This window comes from Panthera leo, chromosome B1 (assembly GCF_018350215.1).
Source record: "Panthera leo isolate Ple1 chromosome B1, P.leo_Ple1_pat1.1, whole genome shotgun sequence".
Taxonomy (NCBI): Eukaryota; Metazoa; Chordata; class Mammalia; order Carnivora; family Felidae; genus Panthera; species Panthera leo.
The window spans coordinates 48,784,559-48,800,711 of record NC_056682.1 but is presented as its reverse complement, the minus strand read 5'-3'; the positions used below and the strand labels follow the sequence as shown (position 1 = coordinate 48,800,711).

General features: G+C 45.0%; 1 protein-coding gene across 2 annotated transcripts in view; it reads right to left on the bottom strand.

Annotated features, from left to right (window-relative positions):
* Positions 1 to 16,153, bottom strand: part of EPHX2 (epoxide hydrolase 2) — a 77,609-nt gene that overhangs the window by 31,328 nt on the left and 30,128 nt on the right. For both annotated transcript variants that reach the window (XM_042934925.1, XM_042934926.1), the window contains exons 7-11: positions 13,815 to 13,910; positions 13,193 to 13,271; positions 10,504 to 10,538; positions 4,232 to 4,258; positions 1,733 to 1,818 (exon numbers count right to left, since the gene is read on the bottom strand). In XM_042934925.1, the coding sequence (XP_042790859.1) occupies positions 1,733 to 1,818; positions 4,232 to 4,258; positions 10,504 to 10,538; positions 13,193 to 13,271; positions 13,815 to 13,910 (323 nt within the window). The remainder of the gene's footprint in view (positions 1 to 1,732; positions 1,819 to 4,231; positions 4,259 to 10,503; positions 10,539 to 13,192; positions 13,272 to 13,814; positions 13,911 to 16,153) is intronic.

The window sequence follows — 16,153 nt, the reverse complement described above, 5'->3', positions numbered from 1 at the left end:
ATTCTTGCAAACAAGTGAAGCAACTCTTACATTAAATAGATCCCTGCAATTTATCTCAGTAGAATGCCAAAACTAAGGATTTAAAGAAATATTCCACACTAAAGGTGGGTTTTCCCTTTTCATTCATTATCTGGCTAGAAATGTGAAGATCAATGCCAAAGATTTTTTTTTTAATTTTTTTTTAAGTTTATTTATTTATTTGGAGAGAGAGAGAAAGAGCACGGGCAGGTGAGGGGCAGAGAGAAGGAGAGACAGAATCTCAAGCAGGCTCTACGTCATCAACGCAGAGCCTGATGAGGGGCTCGAACTCATAAACTGTGAGATCATGACCTGAGCTGCACCGAGATCGAGTGGGATGCTTAACCGACTGTGCCACCCAGGCACCACAATGCCAACAATATTCTTAAAAGCCAGCTTTGCCCCTGGAAGGGGGTCCCGGCTCCTTCCCTCTCCTCCAGGAATGCAGCAACAGGGCTGTTTTGATGAGCATAGATGGAAAAGGAGCAACTACTACCAAACTAATGACAGGATGGAAGCAGAACAATGAGAAGAGGAACAGGAATCCAGAGCATGCTTATGTATCCCAGACCTAATGTTCTTCTGGGCACAACTTTACTGGGCTCATGTTAAATATTTTCAAAGTCTCACAGGAGAGAGACAGAGACTACGTTTAATAAAACAACAAGAAGGTGTTTCACTTCCTTCAAGGTAGAGATCATAAGCTTGTTGCTCTCATTCCTTTTACCCCTTTCAAGAAGCATCTAATACAGTCTACAGAGTAACTTTCTAGTGACCCAACTGCTAAGAACTGAGCTCTTATTTCAACTCTGAGTGAAAGAGAGGACAGAGAGAGAAGCTAATGAGATCAGAGGGACAAGAGTGCAAAACTTTAAAAATATTTCAGGAAGTGTTTGATTCATGTTGGTCTTCGATATCATCCTACCACTTGAGCTGATGTTGAGCTGAACAAAGTTCTTCAGTGTTTCCATTATAAACTCAATGAAAGAAAAAGTGACTGGATTAGTTAGGGAAATACAGGTAGCTAAGGATGATGTTGATTTAATACGCTAAGATCCCAAGCTGAAATAGGAGGTCACACAACACGCTTTAACTACAGTTGCCAGCACAACTGGGGGATGGCTACAAAGACCACCTGGCTCTCTGGGTTCAAAATCTGTCCTTTGAAAGCTCCCGCCAGTACTCTGATGCCATTCTAAGAATGACTGTGAGCAATGTGATGGTGGTCACAAAATGCCATTCTAACCTGACACCTGCACAGCATTTTGCAGGTTATATAGTCAAAAGGAGTTACCATTACTATGCTATCATTGAGGAAACCAAGGCCTAACGGGTGAAATGATTCATCACACAGCCAGTCATGGCAAAACTGAAAGGCACATTTCCTAACTCCTGGTCCAGGGCTGAAGTTTCTCCTGGCACTCAGCTCTATGACCCCACCACCCTTGCTGCCTCACCCACTCCCCCCAAACATCTACATTCTCCTACATTCCCACTGGCTACCCAGGCCCTGAGTTATCTGTCCCATTACTGGTAACTGGGACAGGCCTTGCTTCCTAAGACATTAACTCATCAATGGGCACTAAGAAGTTACATGTTGCCTTCCCAGATAATCTATTTGTTCTCAAAAAGTTGACTGCAGTTCAAGACCTGAGGAAGGATTCTAACAGGCATTCAAGTCCAAACTCTGGGCCAAATTCTGCGGCCTAATTACCTCACTCTCTCCGGGTAGAAGAGAGCCATGTTCCACACCAGCATGCCTCCCCAGTCGTGGCCAATGAACACTGCTTGAGTGATCCCCTAGTGAAGGATAAAGACATGAGCTGAATATGGGCAGGTTTCTGGGATGGGATGCTGAGAGCCCAACGCCTTGTGCTCCCTGGAGGCCCAAACCCTCGTCTGGCGATCCTTTCCTTCACTTTCTAGGACCTGTCCTCCACTGACCACGCAGTAGCTCCCCCAACGTCCACCCTCTTCAGGCCTCCCTTCCCACACACCAGCCCCACAGAGCCTCTGCAGATGACTGGTCTCCTACATTTTCTTAGAACACTAAGGCCACTGGCCACAAATCCTCTCCCTCTCTACCTTCCCTCAAATCAAAGTGTGTTTCACCTCTTTCTCTACTTTTTGTCTTCAAGTTAGTATGACTTACCTCCCTGTGTTCCATGTTCACTTTTCACTGAGTGACTGTGATTCTCTCCCCATTCTTTTGGGATCTTCCCTCCCTTAACTAACCACTAAAACCTGAGAGACATCTTTAATCCCTCTCTCTCTACCTGCATCTTCCTTTCTTCTTCTGCTGCTAACAATGGATGACAACAGCTCCCTTTTATTGAGGACCTCCTAAGACAGGCGCTGTGTGTAGCATATGCACCCATTGTCTGGAATTCTCCCAATAACCTTCGAATACACGTTTTACAAATAGGAAGACAGGCTCGCAGTTGTTAGGCCACTTGCCCAAGGCCACACGGATGGTAACTCAGACCCAAGCTTCCCCAACTTAAAATCAGGCTCACCCCTCCACCCAGCCCTGCTGGCCCCAGTCAGCCACATGAGGGCCCTTCATCTTGAAAAGCAGCTCCCTGCCTCAGCTCCCTTGCCACACTTTTGTCTTGTGTCCAACTTCCCAGTGATCCACGCCAGTCACCTGCCTGGCGACCTTCCTAAGGCCCCACAACTTGGCTTCTTCCCTGCTACCCCTGAGTCCACTGAAACTTCCCTCTTAAAGGCTATTAATCACTGGTAACAGTTTTTTGCCCTCTCAGCTGTCACTCTTCTGACTGTTCTGCAGCATCAGACATTTCCTTTAAAATGTTCTTCCCTGGGCCTCTGTGACTCTATGCTTTCCAGGTTCTTTTCTCACTCACTGAGTCTACCCCCTCCTCTTCCTCTCTCACAGGAGTTACTTCATGGCTCAGCTCTCAGGCCTGTCCTTGGGAACCCATCTACTACTCTAATGGCTTCAGCTTCCACCTCCAGGTGGCGGGTGACCTCCTCACCAGCAATGGGTCCAGCTTCCTTCCTGTGTGTCCCAGTAATGCCTGGGCCAGGGAGGGACACCCAGCCCAGCGGCCGACAGCCATCGGGGCTCTCTTCCAACAATCAGAGTAAGAGACTTTCTCAGCCGGATGGAAATCTTCTAGAGTTGGAACTGGGGTGGCCACACCGGGCCATGTCCTCTTACATGTCCCTCCCCCTCATTCTCAAAAGGTCCAAAGCTGATTCTGTGGGACTGAGAATCTGCAGAAGGCGAGGACAGTGACACCTTTGCCTCGTTTCCTACAGTGGCTGGCACCATACCTTGCTGCCCAACTGGAACCCCTGGGTCATCTTGAATTCTCCTCCTGACTCTCTCTCATATCCAACAAACAGGCACTAAATGTGCCATTTTGGGGTTCTCTCTTCACTACCCCTCCACGGTCACTGTCCTGGCTGAGCCCTTCTCTGCCTCAGTCTAGGTCCCGCTGTCCTCATCCTGCCACCGTGACCTAATTGAGGACAGGGAAAGCATACTACCTAACTGCGATCTCAAACTTACACAAGTAAAAAGCAGAAGCATAGTCTCAGATCACCACCATTGACCTGCTTTGTGTTTGACATTCCACATGATGTTAAATGAAGGAATTTGACTTCAGGTCTTTCCAAAGGGATAGATACACGGTTTTAAAAGTTGTGAAATATCAGCCTATAGGATATTTCCCAAACTTCGTGACACAAAGCTCTTGACCCTGGTTGAAGGCCAAAAGAAGTATCCTGGAAAATGCTTTTCATGAAACAAAAAACCAAAACAAGCTTGGCTCTACACTGTTCTCCACTCTGCCATCTCTGTGTCTATACTTCCTCCTGAGCACCTACCCTGCCTCCCACTGTCCCCAAAGTGTCATTCCTACCCTTGCCACTCTCCTTGAGGGTTCTAACAGCTGACACCTTTGACAGTTCCGTCTTTGGGGCACCTGGGTGGCTCGGTCAGTTCAACGTCTGACTCTCGATTTTGGTTCAGGTAATGATCTCACCGTTGTGGGATCAAGCCCCGCGTCAGGCTCTGTGCTGGGTGTAGAGCCTACTTGAGAATCTCTCTCTCTCTCTCTCTGCCCCCCCACTTTCCCTCTGCCCCTTCCTCACTCTCTCTCAAAACACAAACAAAACAAAGGTACATCTTTAATTGCCCACACAAACAGAATTCTCCAGAGATCAGTTTAAAATAATGACTTACCAACTTATCCAGGAAGGTTACCATCTCCTAAGAAAGAAAAGACAAAAAAATCAGAAATTGTATACACCCACCTCAGCTGCTTCAATATTAGAATTACTGTATCTGCCTTTTTATGGGCTATATTGTGTCTTCCCCAAATTCACATGTTGAAGCCCTAACACCACCCCTACCCCCAGGACCTTGGAATGTGACTGTATTTGGAGACAGGGGCATTAAAGAGATAAGTTAAAATGAGGTCATCAGAGTAAGCCATGATCCAAGTTGGCCAGTGTCTTTATAAGAACAAAAGGTCTCGGGGTGCCTGGGTGGCTCAGTCGGTTAATCGTCCAGCTTCAGCTCAGGTCATGATCTCACAGTCCGCAAGTTTGAGCCCTGCGTCGGGCTCTGTGCTGACAGCTCAGAGCCTGGAGCCTGCTTCCGATTCTGTGTCTCCCTCTCTCTTTGCCCCTCCCCTGCTCATGCTCTTTGTCTCTGTCTCAAAAATAAATAAAAACATTAAAAAAAAAAAAAAAAAAAAGAACAAAAGGTCTCGACACAGACACGCACAGAGGAAAGCCCAAGTGAAGACACAGGGAGAAACGGCCACCAACAAGCTTCAGATGAAACCCTGCCGACACCTTGATCTCGAGCTGGACGGGCTCCAGCCTCCAGAATGGTGAGAGAATAAATTTCTGTTGTTTAAGCCTCCCAGTCTGTGGTAGTTGGTTATGGCACCCTGAGCACACGAATACAACGTTCAGTCATTTCCCTCGCTTGTGAGTTCTCTCCCTTCCCCTTCCAGCATCCTCTCAGTAACCAGGCTGATCTCAGATGAGCACAGTGAATTATTCAGCGTATGTTGGTGCACATCCCTAACTGGGCAACATCCATCATAAGACAGAAATCATGCCTTCTTCCCGGGAGAAAGAAAGGGGAAGAAAACTGCTGTGCAGAGGGCTGGCTGCTTGCCTTGCCCCAGGACAGTGAGCTCCTGCCCCTTGTCCCGCAGCACACATGGGGGCTCCTGGCCACACCCGCCAGCAAGCTCGGGGTCTGGAAAAGGGGTCTAAGATGTGTGGAGGTGCTGGAGATGCGGGTCATCCAGAATCAGGACTTGGGGATGCCATATTGGGCCAGGTACAAAATGAGCAAGCAGGGGAATCCTGCTGGGGATGGAGGGAGGGTAGGACAGAGCAGAGGTATAGACAGAATGAATCAGAGACCTGACACGCCATTCAGCCCCTGCAGAAAGCCACACCACCTTCCGGCTTCCCCACCTCACTCCTCCTATATGATCCCGTCTAACTTGTCAATGCTACCCCCTATTTACCTGAGCCTGTGCTCTGCTTGCTATAATTAAAGAGTCTATGGAGCTCTATCTCTGGAGCCCTAGCTTGGCCACTCAATTCACGTCCTTTCCCCTCACGCATCTGTATGTCCACTCTACAGATGAGGTAGCTGAGGCTCACAACGGCCAAATGGTCAAATGCAGCCAAGGCCAACATTGCTAGTCAGGCAGAACTGGGACTGATTCCAAGTCTATCTGATTTCAAAAATTTAACATCAAGGGGTGCCTGGGTGGCTCAGTCAGTTAAGTGTCTGACTCTTGATTTTAGCTCAGATCCTGATCTCACAGGTCATGGGTTTGAGCCCTGTGTCAGGCTCTGCTCTGACAGCACAGAGCTTGCTTGCAATTCTCTCTCTCCCTCCTTCTCTCTCTCTCTCCCTCTCCCACTTGTGCTTCCACTCTCTCTCTAAGTAAATAAACATAAAAAAAAAATTCAACATCAAAGCCTTCAAAGCTATCCTGGTTTGCCCTGTGGACCAACAGCGTTATTTTAAATATTTTCCAGTCCCTTGATTCCTCCCCCCTACCAATTGAGAAGTCCCTAATTTGTTTTTGATTCCCTAGATCACTGCCCTCACTGGAGGCTGCGGAGATTTGCACCATAAAAGTTTGAAGACTTAGAAGATAAATGTGATTGTATTTCCCTCCCCTCCTGTTTTAGGTGCTTCCAAAATGAAAGGCGAGCTTTTTTTCCTTCTCTGGGCAAGGCCTATCTTTTGTTCTTCTACACTAAGCAAGGAGATGGAAACTTCAGGATAGAAGGATAGCATGATAGAAGACAAAGGGCTTCCCACAGAGCCCTAAGAGCATTAAAAAAAGTGTTCAGTTATTCTCCACTGCGGCCTCAGTTCCGATGGGGACATCCACCAAATGGGAACATCCTTTTTGGCGGGGTTGGGGGACACACACAGAGTTCTGCCTACAGCCAGTGACAGTAACATTCTTCAAAGAGAAAGAATGTTAAAGGTTTTCTGGCTCCTTTTGCTACCCCAGCTCCCAAGCCTGCCCAGAAATCCGGGGGTCACAGTGACAACCTCACTAGGTAGGGAGCAGCGGGCAAACCCCTCACTGCTCCCCTGAAGAACGTTGGAAAGCAAGTGCAGATGACAGGTTCCACTGGTTAAAATGTGCACAATTTGTTGTTGTTTTCTTTTAATGTAGATACTCAGTATTGATATAATTAGGTTATTAGTTTAATGGTTTTTATTTTCACCTTTCCCCCCAAAGACAGGGGAACAATTATTGAAAGGCACCATACTATGCTGTCAGAAAGTTTCGTTATGACTGAATGTTTGTGTCCCTCAAAATTCACATGTTAAAGCCCTAATCCCCAGTGTGATTATATTTGAAAATAGTGTCTTTACAGAAGTAATTAAGGTTCAGTGAGGTCACGAGGGTAGGGTGCTGATCAGATAGGATCAGTATTCTTATAAGAGACACCAAAGAGCTTCTTCTTACTTTGCAATTAACCACGGAGAGACTGGAGATTAGTTCAGTGTTATTTCCACATCCTACTCTTAAAAAGAAAATCAGACCTAAAATGGCATCACTTAGGTAAAGGCCCCAAGTCAGAAAACCAACACTCAATACACAGTCTGACTGCAGTTTCAACCTCCTATAAATGTAACCTTCTTTTTAAAAAACTTTTTTTTAATGTGTATTTTTGAGAGACAGAGAGAGCATGTGAGTGGTGAAGAACCAGAGAGAGAGGGAGACACAGAATCCGAAACAGGCTCCAGGCTCCGAGCCGTCAGCACAGAGCCCCACACGGGGCTCAAACCCAGGGACTACAAGATCATGACCTGAGCCGAAGTCGGTGCTTAACAGACTGAGCCACCCAGGCACCCCTAAATGTAACCTATAATCAATCAACATGGGAATTTCCTGGTCAGTACCCTTTCTGTTCCCCTTAGAAGGGCCACCTTGCCTAAAACAATGGATTCTCTGCTAATAATTACCTTCTTTCCACTCCCTCTCTACCTTTAACAATCTTTTCTGTAGCCCTTTGGAGTGAGTTCCCCTCTACTTGCTAGATGGAATACTGTCTGATTTATGAATCGATTCATAAAACCAATTAGATCTTTATAATTTACTTGGTTGAATTTTTACTATTTTAACACCACAAAACTAAGAATCACACTCAGATCAGGAGGGGTCTTGAGAACATGAAGTACATCCCTCTGACTGCATCTTATACTTGACAGCACGACCTGGAAAGGTTAAATGACTTACTCAAGGTCAATCACAATGAAAGGGGCAACTGGGTGTGGATAAGCCTCTCAATGTTATTGCTATGTTGCATTCCAACACCCCTAATTTGGAATCCTAAGACTACAGACACACAGAGAATACGTTCATGGTTCCCTAAAGGTACTTATTCGAAAAAATTTTTTTTAATGTTTATTTATTTTTTGAGAGAGAGAGGGAGGGAGGGAGGGAAGGAAGGGGGGAGGGAAAGAGAGGGGTAGGGTAGAGAGAGAGGGAGACACAGAACCTGAGCAGTCTCCAGGCTCTGAGCTGTCTGCACAGGGTCTGATGCAGGGCTCAAACCCATGAACCATGAGATCATGACCTGAGCCGAAGTCGGACACTTAACAGACTGAGCCACCCAGGCGCCCCCTAAAGATACTTATTCTAAAACAAATAGCAGTTGTATGATGAACTGGCACATACATTTAAGGATTTGCGGTTGAGGAAAAAAAAAAGTTTTCAATATATTTGGGGGGGGGTGTAGTTGAGAGAAGGATTTTTGTGGGCATTTGAAGATAAGCAGTATATGGCTCTTTATTCAGTTTCTTATATTTAAAGTTTATGCAGGTAATTTTTAAAAAAAGATTACATAGAGGGTTTTAAAAAAAATTTTACATTATAAATATTGTGCTGATAATTTTTCAAATGACAGCTTTATTGAACTATGACTCATATACCATAAAATTCACCTGTTTAAAATAAACAATTCAACGGAGTTTAGTGTAGTTACAGAGTTGTGAGATCACCACTGCTATCTAGTTACAGAACATTTCATCATGCCAAAAAGAAACCTTGTACCCATAAACAGTAGTTCCCCATTTCCTCTAGCCCTTGGCAACCATTAATTTCATTTCTGACCTCTTCTGGAAATTTCTCCCAAATGGAATTATACAATACATGGCCATTTGTGACTGGCTTATCTTAGCATAATGTTTTTAAGGGTCATTCATGTTGAAGCATGCATCATGATCTCATGCCTGTTTATGGCTGAATACTATTCCATTGTATGGATATGTCACATATTTTTTATCCATTCATCAGTTATTGAACATTGGGGTCGTTTCTACTTTTTGGCTTTTGTGAATAATGCTGCTGTGAACATTCACATCCAGGTTTTTGGTGGACATATTTTTTTAAATTCTTTTGTGTGAATACCTAGTAGTGGACATACGAATGACTTTTAAAGGGTGGAGTTGGAGGACAGGAGCCTCACATTTTATCTTCTTTGTTTTAGTAAAAGAATTGCCTTCTTCTGGAAGGCAATTATGTCAAGTGACCAGATCTATCTGTCTTAAGAACCAATTTTGACACAAAGAAGTAGGGGTCCAGTTAGGGGACATCAGGGGAATGGGGAGAACCCACCCCCCTCCCCACAGGGTCGCTGGGGAAATCTTGGCAGGATTTCGGGGGAGATATGAGCAAGATCAGAAGTGGCAGAGTGAAAGAGGTAAAGACTCAGAAACTGAGGAAGGAAGGACAACCCCAACTGGAAAGTAAGGTTTTATCAATGCTCCTCTTCTAAGGCACCAAAGCCTACGTGTGGGCCTGGTTGGGAGGAGATCCAAACAGAGCTATGACTCCTAGATGGAGCCTTCTTGTAATTTTAGCATCATCAGGGGCATCGCCAGCTTTCCGGCCAACCAAGAGGCTATTTCTTCCCCTTGGCTCCCCCAGCTAAGGCTCCCCGCCTTGCTTTTCCCAAGGGCTGATGGAGCCTTGGGGCACAGTCTCCTCACCTCAGCCTTGGCTTCCTCTTGCAAGCCCTGAAATGAGGGTCCCCTCCCTGATGGTGCTTACACTTCACCTAGAATAGGAGCGCCATTACAGTCACCAATCCACACGCTAACTCCCTAGGTCTGGCCAACAACATCTTTACCAAAATAATTTTTAAAATCTTCAGGATGGAGGGTGCCTGGGTGGATCAGGCGTTATGCATCTGACTTTGGCTCAGGTCATGATCTCATGGTTTGTGAGTTCGAGTCCCATATCAGGTGAGCACGAGCCCGCTTCTCTCTTTCTCTCCCTCCCTTTCTCTCTCTACCCCCATGGGATTCTCTCTCTCTCTGCCCCTCATTCACTTGTACCTCTCTCTCTCTAAAAAAAATTTAAAAAATAGGGGTGCCTCGGTGGCTCAGCCGGTTAAGCATCCGGCTTAGGTCATGATCTCGCGGTTCGTGAGTTCGAGCCCCACGTCGGGCTCTGTGCTGACAGCTCAGAGCCTGGAACCTGCTTGGGATTCTGTGTGTGTCTCTCTCTCTGTCCCTCCCCCACTGGTGCTCTGTCTCTCTCTCTCACAAATAAATAAACATTAAAAAACATTTTCTTTTAAATAAAGAATTAATAAAAATAAAAAATAAAATCCTCAGGATGGCAAGGTGAGTTGGGGAGTGGCTACGAGGAAGGCCACGGGAGCTGTGGCAGAGGTCAGACCTGGCTCTACTAGCTGTTGACCTCAGGCAATTACTTCGCCTCCTGGTGACTCAGTTTCTTCTTCCATCAAATGTTTGGAACAGTACTTGATATACAGTAAATGTTGGCTATCATTTTGAAATACCACCTTAACTGTAAGATTGTATACCCAAATGCTGTAAAATGCTTTCCTAGGGTTTAATGAATACCCATACCTCTATCTGGTATCAGTGAAAACACCAGGACAGAAAAGATGTTACAAATGTTACCCAAAGATCTTCCTTACCTTGCATAACACTTCCAAGGAATATTCTTCTATTTCTGCCATTAAAAATAAAGACAATTAATTAACATACTTGAAAATTACCAACAAACTAAGAGGGCCCCTTTGCCAAAAAAATATACCTTATTGAATCTTTAGATTGCTGTAGTCTACTTATTTTTGGTTTTGTTTCCTGTGCTTTTGGGGTCACGTCCATGAAATCACTGTCAAGGTCAATGGCACAAAGCTTTTCATTTACGCTTTCCTCTAAGAGTTTTAGTTTCAGGTCTTACATTTAAGTCTTTAATCCATTTTGAGTTGATTTTTGTGTAGGGTGTAAGGTAAGGGTCCAATTTCATTCTCTTGCATGTGGATATCCAATTTTCCCAGCATCACTGGTTGAAGAGACTGCCCTCTCCCCTAAGGTATGTGCTAGACACCCTAGTCAAAGATCAGCTGACAGTTCAGGTGTGGATTTATTTCTGGGCTCTCTACTCAGTTCCACTGGCCATATGTCCGTCTTTATACCAATACCACCTTGTTTTGATTACTGTAGCTCTGTAATATATTTTGAAACCAGGAAGTATAAGTCTTCCAGCTTCGTTCCTTCTAAAGACTGATTTGACTATTAGGGGTTTTTTGGTGGATCATATGAATTGTAGAATTATTTTTTCTATTTCTGTAAAAAAATGCCATTGGGATTTTAAATAGGGATTCCACTGAATCTATAGATCACTTTGGGTAGTATGAACATTTTAATAATAATAGCAATTCCAGAAAGCAAAGAAGAAAAAAGAAAAAAAGAAGAGAAAACAGAAGAAAAAAACTATCGAAGAAATAATTCAAGAAAACTTCCAAGAACTAAAAGATATATGTACCCAGAAAAGTGGATGAAAAGAGACCCAGATCATGGTATATAACATCATAAAATTTTAGAACACAGCAAGATAAATAAAAAGATCCTAAAGGTATCAAGAGTGAAGAAAAAGAAAATGGTCACATAGAAAACCTCACAGATCCGAATGGCATGGGACTTTTCAGTAGCGACAAGGGAAGAGAGAAAATAGCAGGATAACGGAGTCACGGTTTTAAAGGAAAAAAATGTGTTATTTAAAATCTATTGCCAAATGATATGAAATTTACATACAAATGATCTGCAATGTATTTGTATGCATTCCAGATCATCATGCTTGGCTTTAGAATTCACGTTGTGTATAATCTTTAGCAACGGTTAATGTGTAAATTATTATTTTCTTAAAAAAAGTTATAATTAGGGTATGTATAAGTCCCAATTCATCCAGAACAGTTCAGTTTGTGTTTCTTTTAATAGTGTTCTAGCCTGAATGATAAATTAATTACTAAGTTACGCCTAGGGGATTCAGGGAAGATCATAATAGAGATGAATAAAAATAAATATCTTAATAATTAAATTTGGGGAGGGGGAAACCCTTAAATGTCTTTCCTGGGTGTTTGGACTAGAAGCTTTCTTTTTGTCAAAAGTGCCTCTGCACCACTCAAGAGGCAGTGAGTAGCCGCTAAGTCGATACCATGACAATCAGGGAACAATCATGGAGGCACTCGCCTGCCACAGCAGGCTGAATGGTCTGACTGGTGGTCACCTGAGTGCCAGTTCACGTCAGCTGGCTTCAAACTCAACACAATAGGCTTGACGTGAACACGGGGGAGGCAGCTCAGGGAAGGGGTGGTGAGCAGCTTGTTTGGTTCACTGAGCTGCCATGGTTAACAGCACGGCTGGCACCGGGAGGGACAGGGATTCTGCCGCAGGCCTGGCTGTAACACGTTCCTGTCACCACCTGGGGAGCTTAACAGTTTGGGGCTGAGAACCCCTCTGAAACTGATAAAGCAGTAGACTCCCTCACCCCAGGCAAGTGTTCATAAATCCACACATAGACTCGGGTTCATAGGCCCCTGATGCCCATCCTTAGATAGGCCCATCTGGGATCCAGAGACCCTGGGTTAAGAATCTGGCCTACCAATTACCGTATGATCCAGCAGTTCCACTTCTGGGTATACACCCCAAAAAACTGAAAGGAGGAACTCAAGCAGATACTGCATACCCATATTTGTAGCAGCATTATTCAACATTAGCCAGAAGGTGGAGGCAACACAAATGTCCACTGATGAACAGATGGATAAACAAAATGTGATCTATAGTTACAATGAAGTATTATTCAGCCTCCAAAAGGAAGGAAATTGTGATATATGCCACAATGTGGATGAATCTTGAAGACATCATGCTAAGTGATATCAGCCAGCCACAAAAGGATAAATATTGTATGATCCACTTAGAGATGACTGGAGTAGTCAAATTCATAGATAGAGAGAAAGGTAGTTGCCAGGGGCTAGGGAAAGGGGAATGGGGAATTAGTGCTTAAGGAGTACAGAGTTCTGCAAGATGGAAAAAGTTCTATAGCTGTATGGTACATCCTATGCCCTATATCCTCCCGACCAGTGGGAGACTTCCTCAGGGCATAGGCCACTGGGTTTCTTGTGTTCTTTCAGGTAATGCAGAGCAGGGATATCTGAGCCCAAAGTGCACAGACACAGATCACTGAAGGAGAGAGGAAGGGCGAAGTCAGACCCCCTTGAAGGGCTGCTTGCTCCAACGTGGGCCCAGGGAAAGTCAGTGCGGTTGGAGAGCTCAGGCAGAAGGCATAACCAACACAGGACAGCTGTGAGACAGCTAACCTACCAGGAGGAACAGATGACTCTCCATAGCCTTTCATATCCAGAGCTAGCACCCGGAAACCCGCCTGAGCCAGAGCAGGGATCTAGAAAACAAACAATTCAGGTACACTCAAGTGCGGCCTCATCAGTCTTTTGCCGACACTCCTTCTTTCTTCCTTCTATCCCCGTTCTTGTAAATGGTTCAACTCAAAGTGCCATGTGGCACTATCTGGAATCACCACCACGAGGCTGGAACAAGCCCACCTGCATAGGGCGGCCATGCACAGTGGTAGGACTCGTATACTGCATCTAATGCTACATCTAAGCATTTTTCTTAGCATAGCACAGATCTTGCAGATTTCTATATTCATTACAAAGGCTTCCCAGCAGGTGGCATAAAGTGTCCGGAAGAATCTGTCTTTTTCTAATCTGCAAAAGTGGCATATGGGGCTAGCACAGATCTGAGGTCTGGCCCCAACTCTGGCCCCAACACTTCTGAGGTATCACATGGTCACACGTTCAAGACGATGCTCCACTGTTAAGTTTTCAGCTTCTTAAGGGCATTCTACTCTGGGCCATACCACCTAGACTTTCCCTTCCCTTCCCCTCCCCCTGGCTGGGGCGTACCTTCCCCCAGTTTCCTTTACCTGGTACCTCCAAGAGAACCAGCTCTCCGGAAATCCATGGCACAGGCACACGGCAGGACCGGAGCCCAGCTCCACAAAATGCATACGCACCCCAGGCTGTAGAAAAGAGAGGTGAGTGGGTAGTGACCACAGCACCAGGCTGGGCAGAACCAGGTACGCCTTCTGCAGGTTGCCCCAGGCCTTCTCAGTGTATTGCCAGACCTCACATGGCCCAGTTTGCTCAGCTCAAGACCCCAGTGCTAGAAGATGTTCAAGAAGACAACTGGCCAAAGTGCATTAAAAACAGGCAGCTTTCCTAGGCACATAGGAAGCCTGAAAAGAAGGTTATAATGTTGGAAAGAAGAACAAAACAATTCGGCCTTCCTCCCTGAAAAGCCCTCATACCGTCAGAGTTTCTGGTACTGTTTGACAGGTCTTCTGTATTTTAAACTGGGCTGATTTTGTGCACAGTGTAATATTCATGTTAACATACAGAATACCAGGATTGCTTTGTTAAAAATTATCTTTTTTTTTTTTTTTTAATTTATTCATTTTGCAGGGAGGGGAAGAGAGAAGGAGATAGAGAATCCCAAGCAGGCTCGCGCTGTCACTGCAGAGCCTGACACGGGGCTTGAACCCATAAACCATGAGATCATGACCTGAGCCCAAACCAAGAGTTGGGCATTTGGGGCACCTGGGTGTCTCAGTTGGTTAAGCGTCCAACTTTGGCTTAGGTCATAATCTCACGGTTCGGGGGTTCATGCCCTGTGTCTGGTTTTGTGCTGATAGCTCAGAACCTGGAGCCTGCTTCGGATGCAGTGTCTCCAGCTCTCTGCCCCTCCCCTGCTCATGCTCTGTCCTTCTCTCTCTCTCTCAAAAATGAAAAAGTGTTAAAAAAAAAAAAAAAAAAAAAAGAGTTGGGCATTTAACCAACAGAGCCACCTAGATGCCCCTAAAAATTATTTATCTCTTAGATATAAAGTCTTCTTCAAGCTTTGCTAACTTCTTGTCCTTTCTGGGCTCTGTGTGTCAGAGGCTGCTAGAGCTCTGTATCTGTGTTCTCTTCTCCCTGGCACCTGACAGCATCTTCCAGACCTCCCCCACTTTCTCGCAATGGATGTGGCCATGTGGCCGAGTTCTGGCCAAAGGTATATGAGTCGGAGAAGTATGTGCTACATCCTGGGCCCGTATAACCCTCCCACACTTGGTCCTCCTCCTTTTCCTATCTGCTCCTGGATAGTTAGGGCCTCAAGAAAGTGAGAGCCAGCAGAAAGAAGGAGCCTGGCTGCTTGAACAACTGCATGGAGAACACCCACTCCTACCCCACACTGGACTGCTCTGCAAGCAAGAAAACAAACTTGGTGTTGGGCCACTGAAACCTTGGGATTGTTTGTTTTAGTACTGAACCTACTTCAATCATTATCCTGTGGTCTAAGCACACGAACTAAAGCAATATGGAGTCAAAGTGCTCTATTTTCCCCCAAAGTATGTGTCTCCAACTTTCTAATGGAAAGAAATGAGAAAAATAAGCTTTGCATCTAGAAATTCACTTGGAGCAATTCTATTTAGCTGCATCTCCGATTACTCCAAACTCCGTGTTCCAAACCGGAAGTTTCACTCATGATTCCCAAGGAGTTATTTTGCTCGAGAAAGCATTTGGCTGGCATTTCACATACTCCTTCATGGTCTACAGTCTTATCAGAATATGTTCCATAGTGTTCCGGTTGGTACTTGGCAAAGGGAAGGATTTAACTTGAAATTCTATACTCCTTATATTGAAAAATGTTCTAGTACTGATGTCCAGTGAAATGATCTTTTTTTTTTTTATATTATTTATATTTTATTTTTCCTCCCTTTATTTTTCCTCCCTTCCCCTCCCACCATGGTCTTCTGTTAAGTTTCTCAAGATCCACATATGAGTGAAAACATGGGGTATCTTTCTCTGACTGACTTAGTTCTCCAGTAAAATGATTTTTTTTTTAAAACATTTATCTATTTTTGAGACAGAGAGAGACAGAGCATGAACGGGGGAGGGTCAGAGAGAGAGGGAGACACAGAATCTGAAACAGGCTCCAGGCTCTGAGCTGTCAGCACAGAGCCCAATGCGGGGCTTGAACTCACAGACCGCGAGATCATGACCTGAGCTGAAGTCGGCCACTTAACCGACTGAGCCACCCAGGTGCCCCTAAAATGATCTTAATCTGCCTCTGTTGTAAGTGAAGCCTAACTCAAAGGCCCCCTCTCGCTGCTTCATATTTGACTGGGTAGCCCAGCAAACGCACGTACTTTCCCATCCTTTACGTGATATGTTAATAAAATTACCAGAAAGCCAGAAAATGAGAAAGATCGAACCCAGGCTG